The following is an 18,555-nucleotide window of genomic DNA, read 5'->3' as shown; positions in this document are numbered from 1 at the left end:
CCGTGTCTGTGTCGCCCGTGTGCATGTCTCCGTGTCTGGCTCTCACGTCTCGGTCTCACAACTTGATCCGGGGCCGTACCTGTCCTGCACAGCGGCGCTCGCCGGTCCTCTTCGGATCCCAGCCGGTTTCCGTTCCGTCTTGCGGGAGGCCACAGGGTGGGAACAGTGGGACTGCGCGCCTGGCCGGAGCCGCGGAGGGGCGGGGCCTCCCGACAGGCAGGGTTTTAGGCCAATCGCCGCCTCGGAGGGGCAGGACGACCCGGCTCACTTCTGTCCTGGCCAATCACGAGGGCCTGCGGGAGCTTGAGAAGTCCGGGACTTCGCGGGCCCGCCCACCTGTCCGTTTTGCCCGCCTGCCTCGCCGCAAGCACAGAGAGGCCGACAGGCTGCTGGATCCAGAGATTTTAAGAAACATTCGTGGGGCCGCGCCCGGCCGGCTGGTCAGTCATCCACGTCGATCACCATCGGGGCCAGGTAGTCCGAGTGCCGGATCCCGAAGCTCCAGCCGCGAGGCTTCCGGTGCTGCGGACCCAGGAGACGTCGCTGGCCTGGCGCTGCCAGCCGGCCCAGGGCTCCCGGGTCCCAACCTCGCACCTCAGACCCTCGATCCAGACCCGGACCCCTTTACCCCGCCTCTGACCCTTGACTCTGAACTGCAGAGCACCTGGTCCACGTTGTAGGCTGCAGGCCCGGGATTCAGGCTGTTGCCTTGGGGGAGCGAAGTCCGCGCCAGCATCGAGAACTGGGGGGCCCGGGGCTTGTAGATCCCAGGGCTCACCACATGGTAGGCGCAGGGCCCGGGGGTCTGCGGGAGGGCGGGAGGGGCGCTGTGTCCGGCTTCCAGGACCGTCGACCGCTGACCCCTCGCCGCGCGGTGCGGGCAGCCCCTTCCCCACCTTACTGAGGTCCTCGCAGACGCTGCCCACCGCGCTGCGGCCGTAGATGGAGTAAATCGGCGCCGAGACTTTACCGACGACGCGCGGGCCCAGGAGCGAGGGCACAGTGTAGGTCCCGGGGCCTGGGGGAGCCAGCGAGGGTGGGTCTTTGAGGACCGGCCGGTCTGCCCGCCGCAGCCAGTGCAGGGTGGGCCTTCCTGGGCTCACCTGGGGTCTGCGACTCTGCGCGGAGGCCCCAGTTTCGGGGAGCGATGGTGTGCCGAGGCGCGCTGGGGTACGCCGCCTTCTCCGCTCGCTCCGGGAAGTACCTGCCTGCGGGGCGGACCGGGGTGTGGGCCGGAACTGCACTGGGGGCCTGGTGGGTGCCCGGGCTGGAGTCCAGGGATTAGGGGGAATTCGAACCACGATTTGTCAAAGCCTGGTGAGGCTTGGAGCTCTTTTGAGATCCGGAGATGGGGGGACCGAATTTGGAGTGTTAGGGTGCCCGAGGGGGACTCGGGCTCAGTGGGGGTGTTCCCGAGTGGGCGTCCCTGGAGGCGGCTCGGCGTTGGGGAGGCCGGGGTCCCAGGGTCCTGACCCGGTCCGGGAGTGAGGAAGGGCGCTGCGTGGCGCGGGCGGCCGAAGATGGAGTAGGCGGGAGCGCCGTCGCGGCCGCGCACTGTCATGCGAGCGGGCACCAGGTGACCTGGCCCTGGGCCGCACGAAGTCTGCTGCGTGGGGAGGCGTGCGCCGAAGGTGAAGGCGGGGGCGCGGGGCCGCGACGGGTCGTGCAGGATGTAACCTGCGGGGCGCCCCAGCATCACCAGGGTTAGGGTTAGCCCCTGTGTGCCCCCCTCCCCCGGCCCACCGCTGGTACCAGTGCTGGCTGGCAGCTTGTACTTGGGCCCCGGGCCGCTGTAGAGCGCTGCGATGGGGCCGCGGGGCCGGTGCGGCCGCCACGGGCCGACCCAGACTTCCGAGCCCATGGTACGGTGGGAGCGCTTGCTGCCGGCAACACCTGCGGACACAAGGTGGCGGCCCCGGCCCCCCCACCCTGACTCGCGAGGCCGCACTCCCTATCCCCTCCAGACAGGCCGGACTCCGGGGCGGGGCCCGCGCCTATCCCAAGTACCAGGGAAACAAACGGTAGCTTTCCCAGCTCCAGAGAGGCGCGGGTCAGGGACAGAGCTTCGAGGCCGTCTCTTGTCCCCCACCCCCAAAATGAGTTCAGTGGAGGTGTGTGTGCGCGCTCCAAGTTTGGACTCAACACTGCGGGAGAGGAATTCCCCGGGGTTCTGGAGAACTGGGATATTTTAGGGATATTTGGGGGAGGATACCGGGGCGAGGGAGCGGCGTGGGGGACCTGGTGCCGGAGGGGGGCCCCCGAAGTTGATGCACTGACCTGCTCCTGTGTCTCCTGGCTGGGAAGGTAGGGTTGGGTGTCTGGATTTCTGCCCCTGCCCGGCCCAGCTCCCAGACCCCATTGTGTCTAGGTCGCGCCTCCAGGCAACCAGACTGACCGTCCCACCTGGCTCCGCCCCTCCCCTCTCCCTGCCTCTCCTCCTTGGAGTCCATGGCAATGGCAGGCGTCCTGCAGGCTGTGCCACAGACCAGAACTCTGTCCTCACCCTTCCCCAGGCTTCAATACACCCATTCCAGAAATGGACAGATATGCAGACAAAAAACAAGTACGAGAATAAAGAAATCAAGCTTAATTTAATTGTTATGTGTAGGGGAGAGAACTTTGCATCTATTTAAACCCATGGAATATTTGCAGAAAATAATCATGTACTGGGCCACAAGAACGTCCATACAATTAGCAGATGTAAACTATTATATATAGGATGGATAAACAACAAGGTTCTATCGTATAGCACAGGGAACTACATTCAATATCCTGTGATAAACCATAATGGAAAAGAATATGAAAAAAAAGCATCTGTGTGTGTATAACTGAGTCACTGCTGCACAGCAGAGATTGACACAACATTGCAACTCAACTCTACTTCAATTTGAGAAAGACGCCCATACGAGTTGAATAAAGAGATATAATAGGACACATGATTGATCACAATTCAAAATAATTCTTAGCAAACAGTAAAATGTGGGTTTTTTTGAATTTTATTTATTTTTTTAATGCAGCAGGTTCTTATTAGTCATCCATTTTATACACATCAGTGTATACATGTTAATCCCAATCTCCCGATTCATCCCACCGCCACCCCACCCCACCGCTGCTTTCCCCCCTTGGTGTCCATACGTTTGTTCTCTACATCCGTGTCTCTATTTCTGCCCTGCAAACCGGTTCATCTGTACCATTTTTCTAGGTTCCACATATATGCGTTAATATACGATATTTGATTTTCTCTTTCTGATTTACTTCACTCTGTATGACAGTCTCTAGATTCATCCACGTCTCTACAAATGACCCAATTTCGTTCCTTTTTATGGCTGAGTAATATTCCGTTGTAAATATGTACCACATCTTTATCCATTCGTCTGTCGATGAGCATTTAGGTTGCTTCCATGACCTGGCTGTTGTAAATAGTGCTGCAATGAATATTGGGGTGCATGTGTCTTTTTGAATTATGGTTTTCTCAGGGTATATGCCCAGTAGTGGGATTGCTGGATCATATGGTAATTCTATTTTTAGTTTTTTAAGGAACCTCCATACTGTTCTCCATAGTGGCTGTATCAATTTACATTCCCACCAACAGTGCAAGAGGGCTCCCTTTTCTCCACACCCTCTCCAGCATTTGTAGTTTGTAGATTTTCTGATGATGCCCGTTCTAACTGATGTGAGTTGATACCTCATTGTAGTTTTGATTTGCATTTCTCTAATAATTAGTGATGTTGAGCAGCTTTTCATGTGCTTCTTGGCCATCTGTATGTCTTCTTTGGAGGACTGTCTATTTAGGTCTTCTGCCCATTTTTGGATTGGGTTGTTTGTTTTTTTAATATTGAGCTGCACAAGCTGTTCATATATTTTGGAGATTAATCCTTTGTCCGTTGATTCGTTTGCAAATATTTTCTCCCATTCTGAGGGCTGTCTTTTCGTCTTGTTTATGGTTGCCTTTGCTGTGCAAACGCTTTTAAGTTTCATTAGGTACAATTTGTTTATTTTTGTTTTTATTTCCATTACTCTAGGAGGTGTATCAAAAAAGATCTTGCTGTGATTTATTTCAAAGGGTGCTCTTCCTATATTTTCCTCTTAGATTTTTATAGTGTCCAGTCTTACATTTAGGTCTCTAATCCATTTTGAATTTATTTTGTGTATGGTGTTAGGGAGTGTTCCAATTTCATTCTTTTACATATAGCTTTCCAGTTTTCCCAGCACCACTTATTGAAGAGACTGTCTTTTCTCCATTGTACATCTTTGCCTCCTTTGTCATAGATTAGGTGACCATAAGTGCGTGGGTTTATCGCTGGGCTTTCTAGCTTGTTTCATTGATCTATATTTCTGTTTTTGTGCCAGTGCCATACTGTTTTGATTACTGTAGCTTTGTAGTATTGTCTGAAGTCAGGGAATCTCATTCTTCCAGCTCCGCTTTTTTCCCTCAAGACTGCTTTGGCTGTTTGGGGTCTTTTGTGTCTCCATACAAATTTTAAGATTTTTGGTTCTAGTTCTGTAAAAAATACCATTGGTAATTTAATAGGGATTGCATTGAATCTGTAGATTGCTTTGTGTAGTATAGTCATTTTCACAATATTGATTCTTCCAATCCAAGAACATGATATATCTCTCCATCTGTTGGTATCATCTTTGATTTCTTTCATCAGTGTCTTATAGTTTTCTGCATACAGGTCTTTTGTCTCCCTAGGTAGGTTTATTCCTAGGTATTTTATTCTTTTTGTTGCAATGGTAAATGGGAGTGTTTCCTTAATTTCTCTTTCAGATTTTTCATCATTAGTATATAGGAATGCAAGAGATTTCTGTGCATTAATTTTGTATCCTGCAACTTTACCAAATTCATTGATTAGCTCTAGTACTTTTCTGGTGGCATCTTTATGATTCTCTATGTATAGTATCATGTCATCTGCAAACAGTGACAGGTTTTTTTTTTTTTCCAATTTGTATTCCTTTTATTTCCTTTTCTTCTCTGACTGCCGTGGCTAGGACTTCCAAGACTATGTTGAATAATAGTGGTGAGAATGGACATCCTTGTCTTGTTCCTGATCTTAGAGGAAATGCTTTCAGTTTTTCACCATTGAGAATGATGTTTGCTGTGGGTTTGTTGTATATGGCCTTTATTATGTTGAGGTAGGTACCCTCTATGCCTACTTTCTGGAGAGTTTTTATCATAAATGGGTGCTGAATTTTGTCAAAGCTTTTTCTGCATCTGTTGAGACGATCATACGGTTTTTATTCTTCAGGTTGTTAATATGGTGTATCACGTTGATTGAGTGCATATATTGAAGAATCCTTGCATCCCTGGGATAAACCCCACTTGATCATGGTGTATGATCCTCTTAATGTGTTGTTGGATTCTGTTTGCTAGTATTTTGTTGAGGAGTTTTGCATCTATATTCATCAGTGATATTGGTCTGTAATTTTCTTTTTTTGTAGTGTCTTTGTCTGGTTTTGGTGTCAGGGTGATGTTGGCCTCATAGAATGAGTTTTGGAGTGTTCCTTCCTCTGAAAATTTTTGGAAGAGTTTGAGAAGGATGGGTGTTAGCTCTTCTCTAAATGTTTGATAGAATTCACCTGTGAAGCCATCTGGTCCTGGACTTTTGTTTGTTGGAAGATTTTTTTTTTTTTTTTTTTTTTTGCAGTACGCGGCCCTCTCACTGTTGTGGCCTCTCCCGTTGCAGAGCACAGGCTCCGGATGCGGAGGCTCATGGGCCCAGCCGCTCCGCAGCACGTGGGATCCTCCCGGACCGGGGCACGAACCCGTGTCCCCTGCATCGGCAGGCGACTCTCAGCCACTGTGCCACTAGGGAAGCCCCCTGTTGGAAGATTTTTAATCACAGTTTCAATTTCATTACTTGTGATTGGTCTGTTCATATTTTCTATTTCTTCCTGGTTCAGTCTTGGGAGGTTGTACCTTTCTAAGAATTTGTCTATTTCTTCCAGGTTGTCCATTTTGTTGGCATAGATTTGCTTGTAGCAGTCTCTTAGGGTTCTTTGTATTTCTGCAGTGTCTGTTGTAACTTCTCCGTTTTCATTTCTAATTTTATTGATTTGAGTCCTCTCCCTCTTTTACTTGAGTCTGGCTAAAGGTTTATCAGTTTTGTTTATCTTCTCACGAAACCAGCTTTTAGTTTTATTGATCTTTGCTATTGTTTTCTTTGTTTCTATTTCATTTATTTCTGCTCTGATTTTTATGATTTCTTTCCTTCTGCTAACTTTGGGTTTTGTTTGTTCTTCTTTCTCTAGTTGCTTTAGGTGTAAGGTTAGATTGTTTATTTGAGATGTTTCTTGTTTCTTGAGGTAGGCTTGTATAGCTATAAACTTCACTCTTAGAACTGCTTTTGCTGCATCCCATAGGTTTTGGATCATCGTGTTTTCATTGTCATTTGTCTCCAGGTATTTTTTTATTTCCTGTTTGGTTTCCCCAGTGATCTCTTGGTTATTTAGTAACGTATTGTTTAGCCTCAGTGTGTTTGTGTTTTTTACGTTTTTTTCCCTGTAATTCATTTCTAATCTCATAGCGTTGTGGTCAGAAAAGATGCTTGATATGATTTCAGTTTTCTTAAATTTACTGAGGCTTGATTTGTGACCCAAGATGTGATCTATCCTGGAGAATGTTCCGTGCACACTTGAGAAGAAAGTGTAATCTGCTGTTTTTGGATGGAATGTCCTATAAATATCAATGAAATCTATCTGGTCTATTGTGTCATTTAAAGCTTGTGTTTCCTTATTGATTTTCTGTTTGGATGATCTGTCCATTGGTGTAAGTTAAAGTCCCCCACTATTATTGTGTTACTGTTGATTTCCTCTTTTATAGCTGTTAGCAGTTGCCTTATGTATTGAGGTACTCCTATGTTGGGTGCATATATATTTATAATTGTTATATCTTCTTGGTTTGATCCCTTGATCATTATGTAGTGCCCTTCCTTGTCTCTTGTAAAATTTTTTATTTTAAAGTCTATTTTATCTGATATGAGTATTGCTACTCCCGCTTTCTTTTGATTTCCATTTGCATGGAATAACTTTTTCCATCCCCTCACTTTCAGTCTGTATGTGTCCCTGGGTCTGAAGTGGGTCTCTTGTAGACAGCATATATATGGGTCTTGTTTTTGTATCCATTCAGCGAGCCTGTGTCTTTTGGTTGGAGCATTTAATCCATTCACCTTTAAGGTAATTATCGATATGTATGTTCCTATTACCATTTTCTTAGTTGTTTTGTGTTTGTTTTTGTAGGTCCTTTTCTTCTCTTGTGTTTCCCACTTAGAGAAGTTCCTTTAGCATTTGTTGTACAGCTGGGTTGGTGGTGTTGAATTCTCTTAGTTTTTGCTTGTCTGTAAAGCTTTTGATTTCTCCATCGAATCTGAATGAGATCTTTGCTGGGTAGAGAGATCTTGGTTGTAGGTTCTTCGCTTTCATCACTTTAAGTATATCATGCCACCCCCTTCTGGCTTGTAGAGTTTCTGCTGAGAAATCAGCTGTTAACCTTATGGGAGTTCCCTTGTATGTTATTTGTTGTGTTTCCCTTGCTGCTTTCAATAATTTTGTTGTCTTTATTTTTTGCCAATTTGATTACTATGTGTCTCGGCATGTTTCTCCTTGGGTTTATCCTGTATGGGACTCTCTGTGCTTCCTGGACCTGGGTGGCTATTTCCTTTCCCATGTTAGGGAAGTTTTCAACTATAATCTCTTCAAATATTTTCTCGGGTCCTTTCTCTCTCTCTTCTCTTTCTGGGACCCTATAATGCGAATGTTGTTGTGTTTAATGTTGTCCCAGAGGTCTCTTAGGCTGTCTTCATTTCTTGTCATTCTTTTTTCTTTATTCTGTTCCGCAGCAGTGAATTCACTGGTCTGTCTTCCCGGTCACTTATCCGTTCTTCTGCCTCAGTTATTCTGCTATTGATTGTTTCTAGTGTAGTTTTCATTTCAGTTATTGTATTGTTCATCTCTCTTTGTTTGTTCTTTAGTTCTTCTGGGTCTTTGTTAAACATTTCTTGCATCTTCTCGATCTTTGCCTCCATTCTTTTTCCGAGGTCCTGGATCATCTTCACTATCATTATTCTGAATTCTTTTTCTGGCAGGTTGCCTATCTCCACTTCATTTAGTTGTTTTTCTGGGGTTTTATCTTGTTCCTTCATCTGGTACATAGCCCTCTGCCTTTTCATCTTGTCTGTCTTTCTGTGAATGTGGTTTTCCTTCCACAGGCTGCAGGATTGTAGTTCTTCTTGCTTCTGCTGTCTGCCCTCTGGTGGATGAGGCTATCTCTAAAATGTTTTTTTAAAAGGGTTAAATACTTAGAAACTAACAAATTCTCTTTTAAAACCAGCAACCACTGAGGTAGAAGGAAAACGAAGGGTAGGGGCACTGTGAAGGCTGAGAGCGCATTTCAGGAAGCTGCTGGGTCTCTGTTTAATATTCTTGAGAAGCTGAGGAAGGCCAGTTTCTTGAGGCTAATGAAATGGGACTGCTCATGAGGAAAACAGCTAAAGTCCCAAGTTAAAAATGATGAGAAGACACAAGTGCAGCCTCCACACAGACATGCTAAAGTATACAACTATACTTCAATTTAATTTTTCTAAATAAATAAAATTCTTTTGTTTCCCTCTGAAAGATACCCCCAAGTGTAATTCCTGCATCATATGTTCTATTTTTAATTTCTCGAGGAACCTCCATACTGTTTTCCATACTGGCTGTGCCAGTTTACATTCCCACCAATAGTGCATGAGGGTTCCATTTTCTCCGCATCCTCACCAACACTCGTTATTTCTTGTCTTTTTTAAAAACATCTTTATTGGAGTATAATTGCTTTACAATGGTGTGTTAGTTTCTGCTTTATAACTGTTGTCTTTTTGATACAGTCATTCTGATAGGTGTGAGGTGATAGTGTGGTTTTGATTTGCATTTCCCTGATGATTAATCATGTTGAGTGTCTTTTCAGGTGCCTGTTGGCCATCGTATGACTTTTTTGGGGGAAAATGTTTATTCAGTACTTTTGCACATTTTTTCATTTTTCTTTCCTTTTTTAATTTTTATTTTTTTATTTAAAAAATAGTTATTTATTGGCTGCGTCAGGTATTAGTTGCGGCGCGCAGGATCTTTTGTTGCGGTGCATGGGCTCTTCGTTGTTGTCGTGGGCTTCTCTCTAGTTGTGGCACTCAGGCTTAGTTGCCTTGTGGCATGTGGGATCTTAGTTCCCCGATGCATTGTAAGGCAGATTCTTAACCACTGGACCACCAGGGTATTCCCTAGGTCCATCCATGTTGCTGCAAGTGGCGTTATTTCATTCATTTTTATGGCTGGGTAATATTCCATTGTATAAATATACGACATCTTCTTTACCCATTCCTCTGTCGATGGACATTTAGGTAGCTTCCATGTCTTGGCTATTGTAAATACTGCTGCTATGAACACTAGGGTGCATGTGTCTTTTTGAAATAGAGTTTTCTCCAGATATATGCCCAGTAGTGGGATTGCAGGATCATATGGTAGTTCTATTTTTAGTTTTTTAAGGAACTTCCGTACTGTTTTCCACAGTGGCTGCACCAATTTACATTCCCACCAACAGTGCAAGAGGGTTCCCTTTTCTCCACACCCTCTCCAGCATTTATTACTTGTAGACTTTTTGATGATGGCCATCCTGACCAATGTCTGTTGCACTTCTCTACACTAACAATGAACTATCAGAAAGAGAAATTAAGGAAACAGTCCCATTTACCATTGCATCAAAGAGAATAAAATACCTAGGAATAAACCTCCCTAAGGAGGCAAAAGACTGTACTCTGAAAACTATAAGACACTGATGAAAGAAACTGAAGTTGACAGAAACAGACGGAAAGATATACTGTGCTCTTGGATTGGAAGAATCAATATTGTGAAAATGACCACACTACCCGAGGCAATCTGCAGATTCAATGCAATCCCTATCAAATTACCAATGGAATTTTTTTTTTGCAGAACTAGAACAAAAAAATTTTAAATTTGTGTGGAAACACATGTTCTCTTCATCATTCCCATATTGTTGAATGCTTATGTGTTTTAATTTTTTCCACTTTAAATCACATTGTATTGTTTGTCTTTGTTTTTTAAAATTATTTATTTATTTATTTTTGGCTGCGTTGGGTCTCTGTTGCTAAGCCCGGGCTTTCTCTAGCTGCGGTGAGCGGGGGCTACTCTTCGTTGCAGTGCGTGGGCTTCTCATTGCAGTGGCTTCTCTTGTTGCAGAGCACAGGCTGTAGGCGCGTGGGCTTCAGTAGCTGTGGCACATGGGCTCAGTAGTTGTGGCTCACGGGCTGTATAACGCAGGCTCAGTAGTTGTGGCTCACGGGCTTAGTTGCTCTGCGGCATGTGGGATCTTCCCGGACCAGGGATCGAACCCGTGTCCCCTGCATTGGCAGGCGGATTCTCAACCACTGTGCCACCAGGGAAGCCCTGTTTGTCTTTTTTAAATAACTTTTTTCTGCATAAACCTTTCCCCACCTCTGATGGATTCCTTAAAAGGTATCCCCTGTTGGGTATACCTATATAACAACTATTAAACCTGAGATTTATATTTTCTAAGGCTTAAACAGTATTCTAGATTTATTTATACATATATAAAAGTACATATATACTTTTAACATAAACATGATTATATAATATTATATTCTTTGTTTTATATCATTTCTTTCTTGCCTTTAAAAAATTCCAATAATAGAAAATCCCTACATTTAGTGGAGTTTGCAGCTCTCTACCACCTTTTTTTTTTTTTTTTTTTTTTGCCGTACGCGGGCCTCTCACTGCTGTGGCCTCTCCCGTTGCGGAGCACAGGCTCCGGACGCGCAGGCTCACCGGCCACGGCTCACGGGCCCAGCCGCTCCGCGGCATGTGGGATCTTCCCGGACCGGGGCACGAACCCGCGTCCCCTGCATCGGCAGGCGGACTCCCCACCCCTGCGCCATCTTATTTATATTAGCTGTCCATTTGTATTTAGCTCTCCATGTGGAATCATGTCTTCATCACACTAGGCTTTTCCTCCACCAAATGCTTCAGAAAGGCACCATGGGAGCTAGTGTAGCTGGGGCTTGGTGACCAGTTAGTGAGGGTCTTCCTGTGGGTGCTGCAGTGGATCAGCTCATGTGGATGGATTTCCCCACCTCCCGGGCTCCCAGCTGCATTGGTCATGGTTGCTGGCAAGCAGGTGACTGCCTCCATTCCTGTTTTGCTTGTGTTGTCTCTGAGGAAACAGGATCTCTGGGTCCATAGGCCCAAATTCCTCTATTCCTTGGAGGGACTGGGACAGGGGTCCTGCCTCAGCAGGCAACTGGAAATGGAGCTCTGAGGAGGCTGCTGCAGGTCAGACTTTCCTGGGACCCATATTTTGATCTTTATTTTTCCCTCAGTGGGAATCTGTGGTATTTATGCCGTCAGAGCACAACCAGAGCCATTCCTCATGCTTCACAATGCCTGTGGGTGATCCTGTGTGCTTCTGAAGTTCTGTCGCCTTTCCAGCAGTGCCACATTTTTACTCTCTATGGAAAGAGGGCAAAACTCCCACTATTTTGGGCGGTAACATGTCTCCAGTCACCTTCCCAGTAGGGAGCTGCTCCACGAAGGGCAGGGTTTGCCCTTGACAAAGTCAAGGGTTTTGACAAAGTCAGGTGTTTCCTTTCCACAGAGGAGGGGACTAGACCCTTCCTTGGTCACCTGTGTGTCTCTAGGATCTGTCACGGTCCTCAGCACCTTGTGAAGTTGGTGTCCTAAGGTACCCCTAGTGGACACGTGTTCTCTGGCCGCAGCCTGGTGCTCAGACCGACGACAGGGGTCTTCAGGTACTGGGTGGAGATGCGTGGTGGACACCACATGGCCGATACAGAGGTGCAGACGATGGTGTCATCTCCATCCTCTCAAGGTTGTTGGACCCCAAACTTAACCAAGAGGCAGAGCCTGGGACCAGGACAGAGAATAAGGGCGGCATCCAGAAAGCCTGCCACCAGCTTGAGGTCCACCTTAAGGCAGGGCCCCCTTCCATCCTTCCTCTTACTGTCACTTAATACGCTCGGGGAGGGGGGAGGCTGGGAGGGGACAGGTGGGTGAGATACCTGAGGCTCAGCAGAACCCAGGCTGGGTGCCAGGGACATGCCTTGGCCATCTCGCTGCCTGAGTCAGGGAGAGTCCTCTGTCCCTGAAGAAGGAACAAGTACATGTCGTGGGGGCCTGCCTTTGTCCCAGGAGCTCCACGCTCTTTTTCATGTCTGGGTCCCACATGGCACCTGTCCTGACACTTACTCCTCGGCTTAAGATGGAGGAGACAAGGCTTGTCCCCTGAGAAGCCAAGTGCTGCAGGGCACCTACACGCCGGCCTGTGAGGGGCCTGAGTCCTGGCGAGGAGGGAGGGGGTGGACGAGGGAAGGCTGAGGCCTGAGATGAGGCACCAGAAGTCAGACTGATAGAGCCCCTGGGCCAGAGGAGGGTTTGTGAAGTCTCCCAGGGCTGAGTGGTGATGGGAGATGGAGCTGGCGGGGGCTCAGGGTTCTCCATTGCGTGAGAGTGGCGTTTGGCAGTCAAGATGGCCCAGAGGGAGGCCCAAGGGCTCTAGAAGGTTGTGATAAACCAGGCCAATAAAGAGGAAAACACAACTTTTGGATTTTCTTTACTTTGTTCACTCTTTATTAGTGATCGCTTAAAAATTCCTTTTGACAACCATCCCATCTCTGCTGAACTCAGGGTACGGAGAGTCCAGAGGCTGCTGGAGGAGGGGAAGGGAGAGTCGGCCTTGGCCCCCCCCCAAGCACCTGCGTATCTGGGAGGGAGAAGCGCCAGCCTCTGCTTCACACCTGTGCACCTTCCCGGCAGCCCATCTGTGTGCTGGGCAGTGTTTAGGGTCAGGACCCCCGCCCCCATGGTCCCCCTCCTCAGGGAGACCCCCCCCACCCTGGCCAAGAGTGGAATAGTCTTCTCCGGTTTCTGGTAATTTCATCAGGGCCTCATCGTGTTGCTGCAGCTACAGATAACATCTTCCTGTGGGTAACTCTTCCCCGCCAGAGCCCCCTGAGGCTGGCCCCGAGCTCAGAGGAGGGACGCGGGGGTGTGGGATGAGTTTGGGGGTGTGAGGGTCTCTTAGGCAGAAGTGGGTCGGCTGGGATGCCAGAATAGCGCTGAGGAACGCTGCCATTTGCCATTGGAAGCTATGGAAAAAGGGAAGGGGCAGGAGCTGGGCAGGGGCCTGGGGAGGCCCCTGAGCTCCTGGAGCTGCCGTGGGTTATGCTGTCTCCTGATACCTCCAGCTAGGCCCTCCTAACAACACCCAAGCCCAGGTGCAGACACAGAGACCCACACCTCCCAGGTTGGGCGGCGCACTGGCCCCAGCACAGGGCCACCTTAACTGGGCAGCCCTCTGGGCGGGGCACGTCACGGATGCCATCTGCGCGACACCAGGTGGCACCCAGGCCTGAAGCAGGACCTGGTGTGCGCAGCACATAGCTCCCAGCCTGCTGCCCAGCTCCTCACGCTGGGTCTCCGCCCAGACCATGACCCAGGGCGTCTTGGAGGCTGACAGCCCCGGCTGGGGCTGGGACGGGGATGGGGACGAAGACTGGGATGGCGTCGTGCTGACCCTGCTGGCGCTGGCTGTGGTGGCCGCCACGGCACTAGCTTTGCACTGGTTTGGCTCTGGGCAGGACCAGGAGGCGGCAGGTCCAGCATCCACAGCCCCTCGACCTTCACAGGTGGGAGGACCTGGGCCAGCCCTGCCCCCGAAATCCAAGGTCAGTGGTGGTGCCGAGGGACACAGCCCAGGGCAGGAGAAGCCACACCCTCCAGGACGTGGCCAGGGGAGTCCAGCTGCAGCAGGGGCCCAGGATCAGGAGCCCCCGCGAGGTGAAGGTCTGGCTGCTACAGCTACACCTCCACTCAAGACACCTGGTGAGGTGGCCAGCGGAGGGGCCTTGGGACAGCAGCGTGGTGATGCCACTCCAGAAGCCCCCCGAGGAAAAGGAAGGGAGCCTCGCAGGCCAGGTGCTGCCCTCCTGGGTCAGAGCAAAGCAGAGGGGACGTCTGCCCCCCTCCTGATACACTTCACCCCCCGGAGTCCTGGCGGAGAAGTGGAGGTGCAGGTAGAAGCAGGAGGCGTCCAAGCCAAGGCACCAGCTCACCAGGCCCTCGTCCACATGGTGGAACGGGACACCAGCCCCTGGCAGCAAGGTGTGGCGTCACCTGGCTCACTGGGGAGGGGCCCAGGCAGCCGCCGGTGGCAGGTGGACCGCAGCTCAGGAGAGAGAACCTGCCGCTCCCCAAGGCTGGACCCCCTGTCCCTGGGCACTGTGGTGAGTGTGTGGGATTCTGTGGGTGCAGCCAGCAGCCTCCCCGCGGGCTCCCAGGGGCTCCCTTTGCCCCAGGAGCTGCCCCCATCGTACACCCTGAAGACTAGTCCCCCGATGGATGTCTCAGAGAGGGGGCCTGGGAAGAGCAGCCCCCAACAAGCCCCAATCCTAGCTCTGGACTCAGGAGCCAAAGCTACTGAGAGCAGGGAGGCTGGGACCCTGGCCCCCAGGGAGTCTCAGAGGTCCCCAGCCTCCGTGGAAGGTTGGCCCCGGGTGAGGAGGGAGGTCCTTGTTACCAGGAGCTTCAGCGAGGCCCCAGGCTCCATGGGCCTATCACAAGAGGGGCCACAGGGGGGACACCGACTCTTGTCCCAAGGGGAGGGGACCACAGAGGCCAGCACTGCGGGTGAGGCTGGGGCTAACGGCTCTGGAGACCACCCTTTCTTCAGTTCAGGGCCTGAAGGGACAAAGGAGCAAGGGGGCCACAGTGTTACAGAAGGGAGAGGATCCCTGCAAGGCCAGGTGGCTGGCGGCTCTGACAGAGGGAAGCGAGCTGCAGAGGTTCGCAGCTGCGTGCCCTCCCCAAGCCCCTCCCTCACGTCCTCTTCACACACCCCTAAACCCCTCCCACCCACAGCACATCCCCATCCAGGTCTCTTACCTGTAGCCCCAACTCCTCTGAACTCCTCTCTGTCAGTCTCTTTGCCCCCCAGAGTTGGCCAGGGTCCTGCTGAGGATGAAAATCTCAAAGCAGGCCCATCCCCTGCCCCAGGCCCATCCCCTGTCACAGCTGCAGCCCCTGCCCCAGGCCCATCCCCTGCCCCAGGCCCATCCCCTGTCACAGCTGCAGCCCCTGCCCCAGGCCCATCCCCTGCCCCAGGCCCATCCCCTGTCACAGCTGCAGCCCCTGCCCCAGGCCCATCCCCTGCCCCAGGCCCATCCCCTGTCACAGCTGCAGCCCCTGCCCCAGGCCCATCCCCTGCCCCAGGCCCATCCCCTGTCACAGCTGCAGCCCCTGCCCCAGGCCCATCCCCTGTCACAGCTGCAGCCCCTGCCCCAGGCCCATCCCCTGCCCCAGGCCCATCCCCTGTCACAGCTGCAGCCCCTGCCCCAGGCCCATCCCCTGCCCCAGGCCCATCCCCTGTCACAGCTGCAGCCCCTGCCCCAGGCCCATCCCCTGCCCCAGGCCCATCCCCTGTCACAGCTGCAGCCCCTGCCCCAGGCCCATCCCCTGCCCCAGGCCCATCCCCTGTCACAGCTGCAGCCCCTGCCCCAGGCCCATCCCCTGCCCCAGGCCCATCCCCTGTCACAGCTGCAGCCCCTGCCCCAGGTCCATCCCCTGCCCCAGGCCCATCCCCTGTCACAGCTGCAGCCCCTGCCCCAGGCCCATCCCCTGTCACAGCTGCAGCCCCTGGGCCTGCTAGTGGGTCAAGGCTTGCACCTCAGAAGCCCAGTGTGGTTCTCTGCAAGGGCAGTCAGGAGGGGCAGTTCTCAACTAGCTGGGGAAACCTTATTTCGATGGTTCTTAGGAGTCACCCCTTCCCCAGGCCAGAGAGGCCCCAAGGGACAGTCCCAAGGGCAGCTCTGGAGAGCCCCAGAGATCCCAGCACTTCCACACCCTCTGAGAACAGAGAGTCTGGCTCTTCCCCTGAAGAGGCCGTCCCCAGCCGTGAGGACAGGCATGGCTCGGCTGGACTGGTCACAGGGGCAGGCACAGGGGGCCTGGCTGAGGCTGGAGCTCGGCCACAGCAGAGCAGCACCGAGACCAAGGAGGCTCCCACCGCAGGCCCTCCCTCAGGCCCAAGAGGGGAGAGAATTGAGGAGAAACATCCAGACTCGCTGCCATCTGGAGCTGCAGAACCCAGGGCCCCCTCACGGCCACCGGAGCAGACCCAGCCTGGCTCTGCACCCTCCCCAGTTACAAGGCAGGACTCACAGCCTGTCCCCCGGCCACGGAAACGCAGCTTGTGCGAAATATCCCAGAGCTCTGAGCGTGAGGCCAGCCCAGCGGCCCCAGGGCAGCGCCGAGGACAGGAGCCCGGGGAGGGGCCCAGCCCTGCAGGCAGCGGGCAGGTCCTCACTGAGAAGCAGAAGGAGGCCCGAAAACTCATGGTGTTTCTGCAGAGGCGGGGGGGCTGGGGGGTGGTGGAGGGGCCCCAGAAGCCCAGATCCTCGGCGGCAGGGGCTCTGCAGCGATGGCTGGACCTGGGCAGCTGCCTGGAGGCACTGGCCTTTGCCCAGCAGCACGGGGACCCCCGCCTGGCCCAGAAGACCTATGCCTGGATGAGTGACAATCTGCTACACGTGCTGGGAGACCCGAGCCTCTACCGGCAGCTGAGTGGCGCTGACCGGGAGCGTATCCTGAGCCTTCGGACCAGCCGGGGCCAGGCGGTGCTGGGGGTCCTCGTGCTGCCCAGCCTCTACCGGGTGAGCCGCTCGGGGCTCACAAGGGACCCTCGTGGGGTGGAAGAAACTCACGCGGTGCGGCCCGTGCCCCCGCCTCCCCGCACGTTCCTGTACGTGTTCCACCCCCGGGAGAACGCGTGGCGGCCCCTGACCCAGGTGCCCCAGGAGGCCCCGCTCCGGGGCTGCGGTCTCTGCACCCTGCACAACTATCTGTTCCTGGCGGGGGGCATCCGTGGATCCGGTGCCGAGGCCGTCTGCTCCAACGAGGTCTTCTGCTACAACCCTCTGACCGACATCTGGAGCCAGGTGCGGCCCATGCGGCAGGCGCGTGCCCAGCTCAAACTGGTGGCGCTGGACGGGCTGCTCTACGCCATTGGGGGCGAGTGTCTGTACAGCATGGAGCGCTACGACCCGCGCACGGACGCCTGGACCTCCTGTGCGCCCCTCCCTGCAGGCAGCTTCCCCGTGGCTCACGAAGCTGTGGCCTGCCGGGGGGACATTTATGTTACCGGCGGCCACCTCTTCTACCGCCTGCTCAGGTACAGCCCCGCGAAGGACGCGTGGGACGAGTGCCCCTACAGTGCCAGCCACCGGCGGTCCAGCGACATTGTGGCTCTGGGGGGCTTCCTGTACCGCTTCGACCTGCTGCGGGGCGTGGGCGCCGCGGTGATGCGCTACAACACCGTGACAAGCTCCTGGAGCCGGGCCGCCTCCCTGCCCCTGCCCGACCCCGCCCCGCTCCGCTGCGCCGTGCTGGGCAACACCATCTACTGCCTCAACCACCAGGTCACAGCCACCTTCAAGGTCTCCGAGGGAACCGCCCAGTTCCAGGCCAAGGAGCTAAAGCCTTTTCCCCCGGGGGCCAAAGGCGTCCTCTGCCCATTCATCCTGACGCTGCCCCCCGTGGACCCGCTGCAGACTGCCCTCTGAGTGGCTGCTGGAACGCCAGGGACTTCAGCACTGCTCTCCGGGGAGACCCTGGGGCGGAGTCTGAGGGCAGGAGGGGCACAGGGGCCCCTTGTTCCCGGGACAACTTCCCTTTTCTGTTCTAATAAGGCTCCTGACTCCGCCTTCCACCCGCTCCCCTCCCCTAAGCCTGTCCCCTCAGAGCCCAGGCTCCCCGCACCTGGGAGCTGGTCGCTGGGTGTCCCTAGCCTGGTATCCTACCTCCCACCACACCCAAGCTGCTTCCTTCCTCTAGGACTTAATTCCCCCTCTGGTTACCCAGCGCCTCTGCTGGCTCACCCACCCTCCTCCAGACAGAGATCCTCTCTCACAGCACCACCCCACTGCCTGGGAATTACCTGCCTGTGGGACTCCCTGGGCTCCGAGAGCCTGACGTGTCCCTGGGCACCAGGACTTGGCCCACTGAGGAGCCTGGCAACCCCTGAGCCGAGGAAGGAGATGGCTGGGAACACATTCTGCTTCCTAGGGTCTGTCCCTGGGGCTCCAGGACAGGCAAGGAGCCCTCAAGGGGGTGGGAAGGGGGACCAGGGAGCAAACAAGTCCCCAGGAAAACATCCTTGCCTCTGGGACTTTCTACCTGTCCTGAGGCCTCTGGGAGCCTGGCTGGCTCTCCCCTGGAACAGCTCTGAAGCCCTCTTTTGTCTGACTGACCTCAAAGGCCTAGAACCCTTGTCTGTGAAAGCGCCCTGCTGGCTCTAGCCCCTGCCCAGACCCCAGCCCAGGCCGTGCAGGACCACTCAGCTCATACCCCTCTGCAGCCTGGTGGGGTCTCTCCTGCCGGCTCAGCCCCTCCAGAAGCCCGCGCCACTTCCCGCCAGCCCCCTTCCTAGGTGAGGCCTGGGTTTCGCCCTCGTTCTGCCCCTTATTAGCTGTGTGGATTGGA

At 53.0% G+C, this 18,555-nt stretch overlaps 2 protein-coding genes across 2 annotated transcripts; one reads left to right on the top strand and one right to left on the bottom strand.

Annotated features, from left to right (window-relative positions):
* Positions 1-441: 441 nt before the first annotated feature.
* Positions 442-1,861, bottom strand: CIMAP1B (ciliary microtubule associated protein 1B). Its single transcript, XM_073787989.1, has 6 exons — positions 1,753-1,861; positions 1,474-1,677; positions 1,104-1,208; positions 897-1,018; positions 641-805; positions 442-522 (listed from the first exon to the last, which is right to left on the bottom strand). The coding sequence occupies exons 1-6, from the start codon at positions 1,859-1,861 to the stop codon at positions 442-444; spliced, it is 786 nt and encodes a 261-aa protein (XP_073644090.1).
* Positions 1,613-18,525, top strand: KLHDC7B (kelch domain containing 7B). The gene has a single exon (XM_073787983.1). It carries the CDS (start codon positions 13,509-13,511, stop codon positions 17,634-17,636), a length of 4,128 nt encoding a protein of 1,375 aa, XP_073644084.1. The 5' UTR covers positions 1,613-13,508; the 3' UTR covers positions 17,637-18,525.
* The last annotated feature ends 30 nt before the right edge of the window (positions 18,526-18,555 follow it).

Source organism: Tursiops truncatus, chromosome 11 (assembly GCF_011762595.2).
Source record: "Tursiops truncatus isolate mTurTru1 chromosome 11, mTurTru1.mat.Y, whole genome shotgun sequence".
In the NCBI taxonomy this organism is placed as follows: domain Eukaryota; kingdom Metazoa; phylum Chordata; class Mammalia; order Artiodactyla; family Delphinidae; genus Tursiops; species Tursiops truncatus.
The sequence above is the reverse complement of the archived record's forward strand: the minus strand, read 5'-3'. Positions and strand labels throughout refer to the sequence as shown.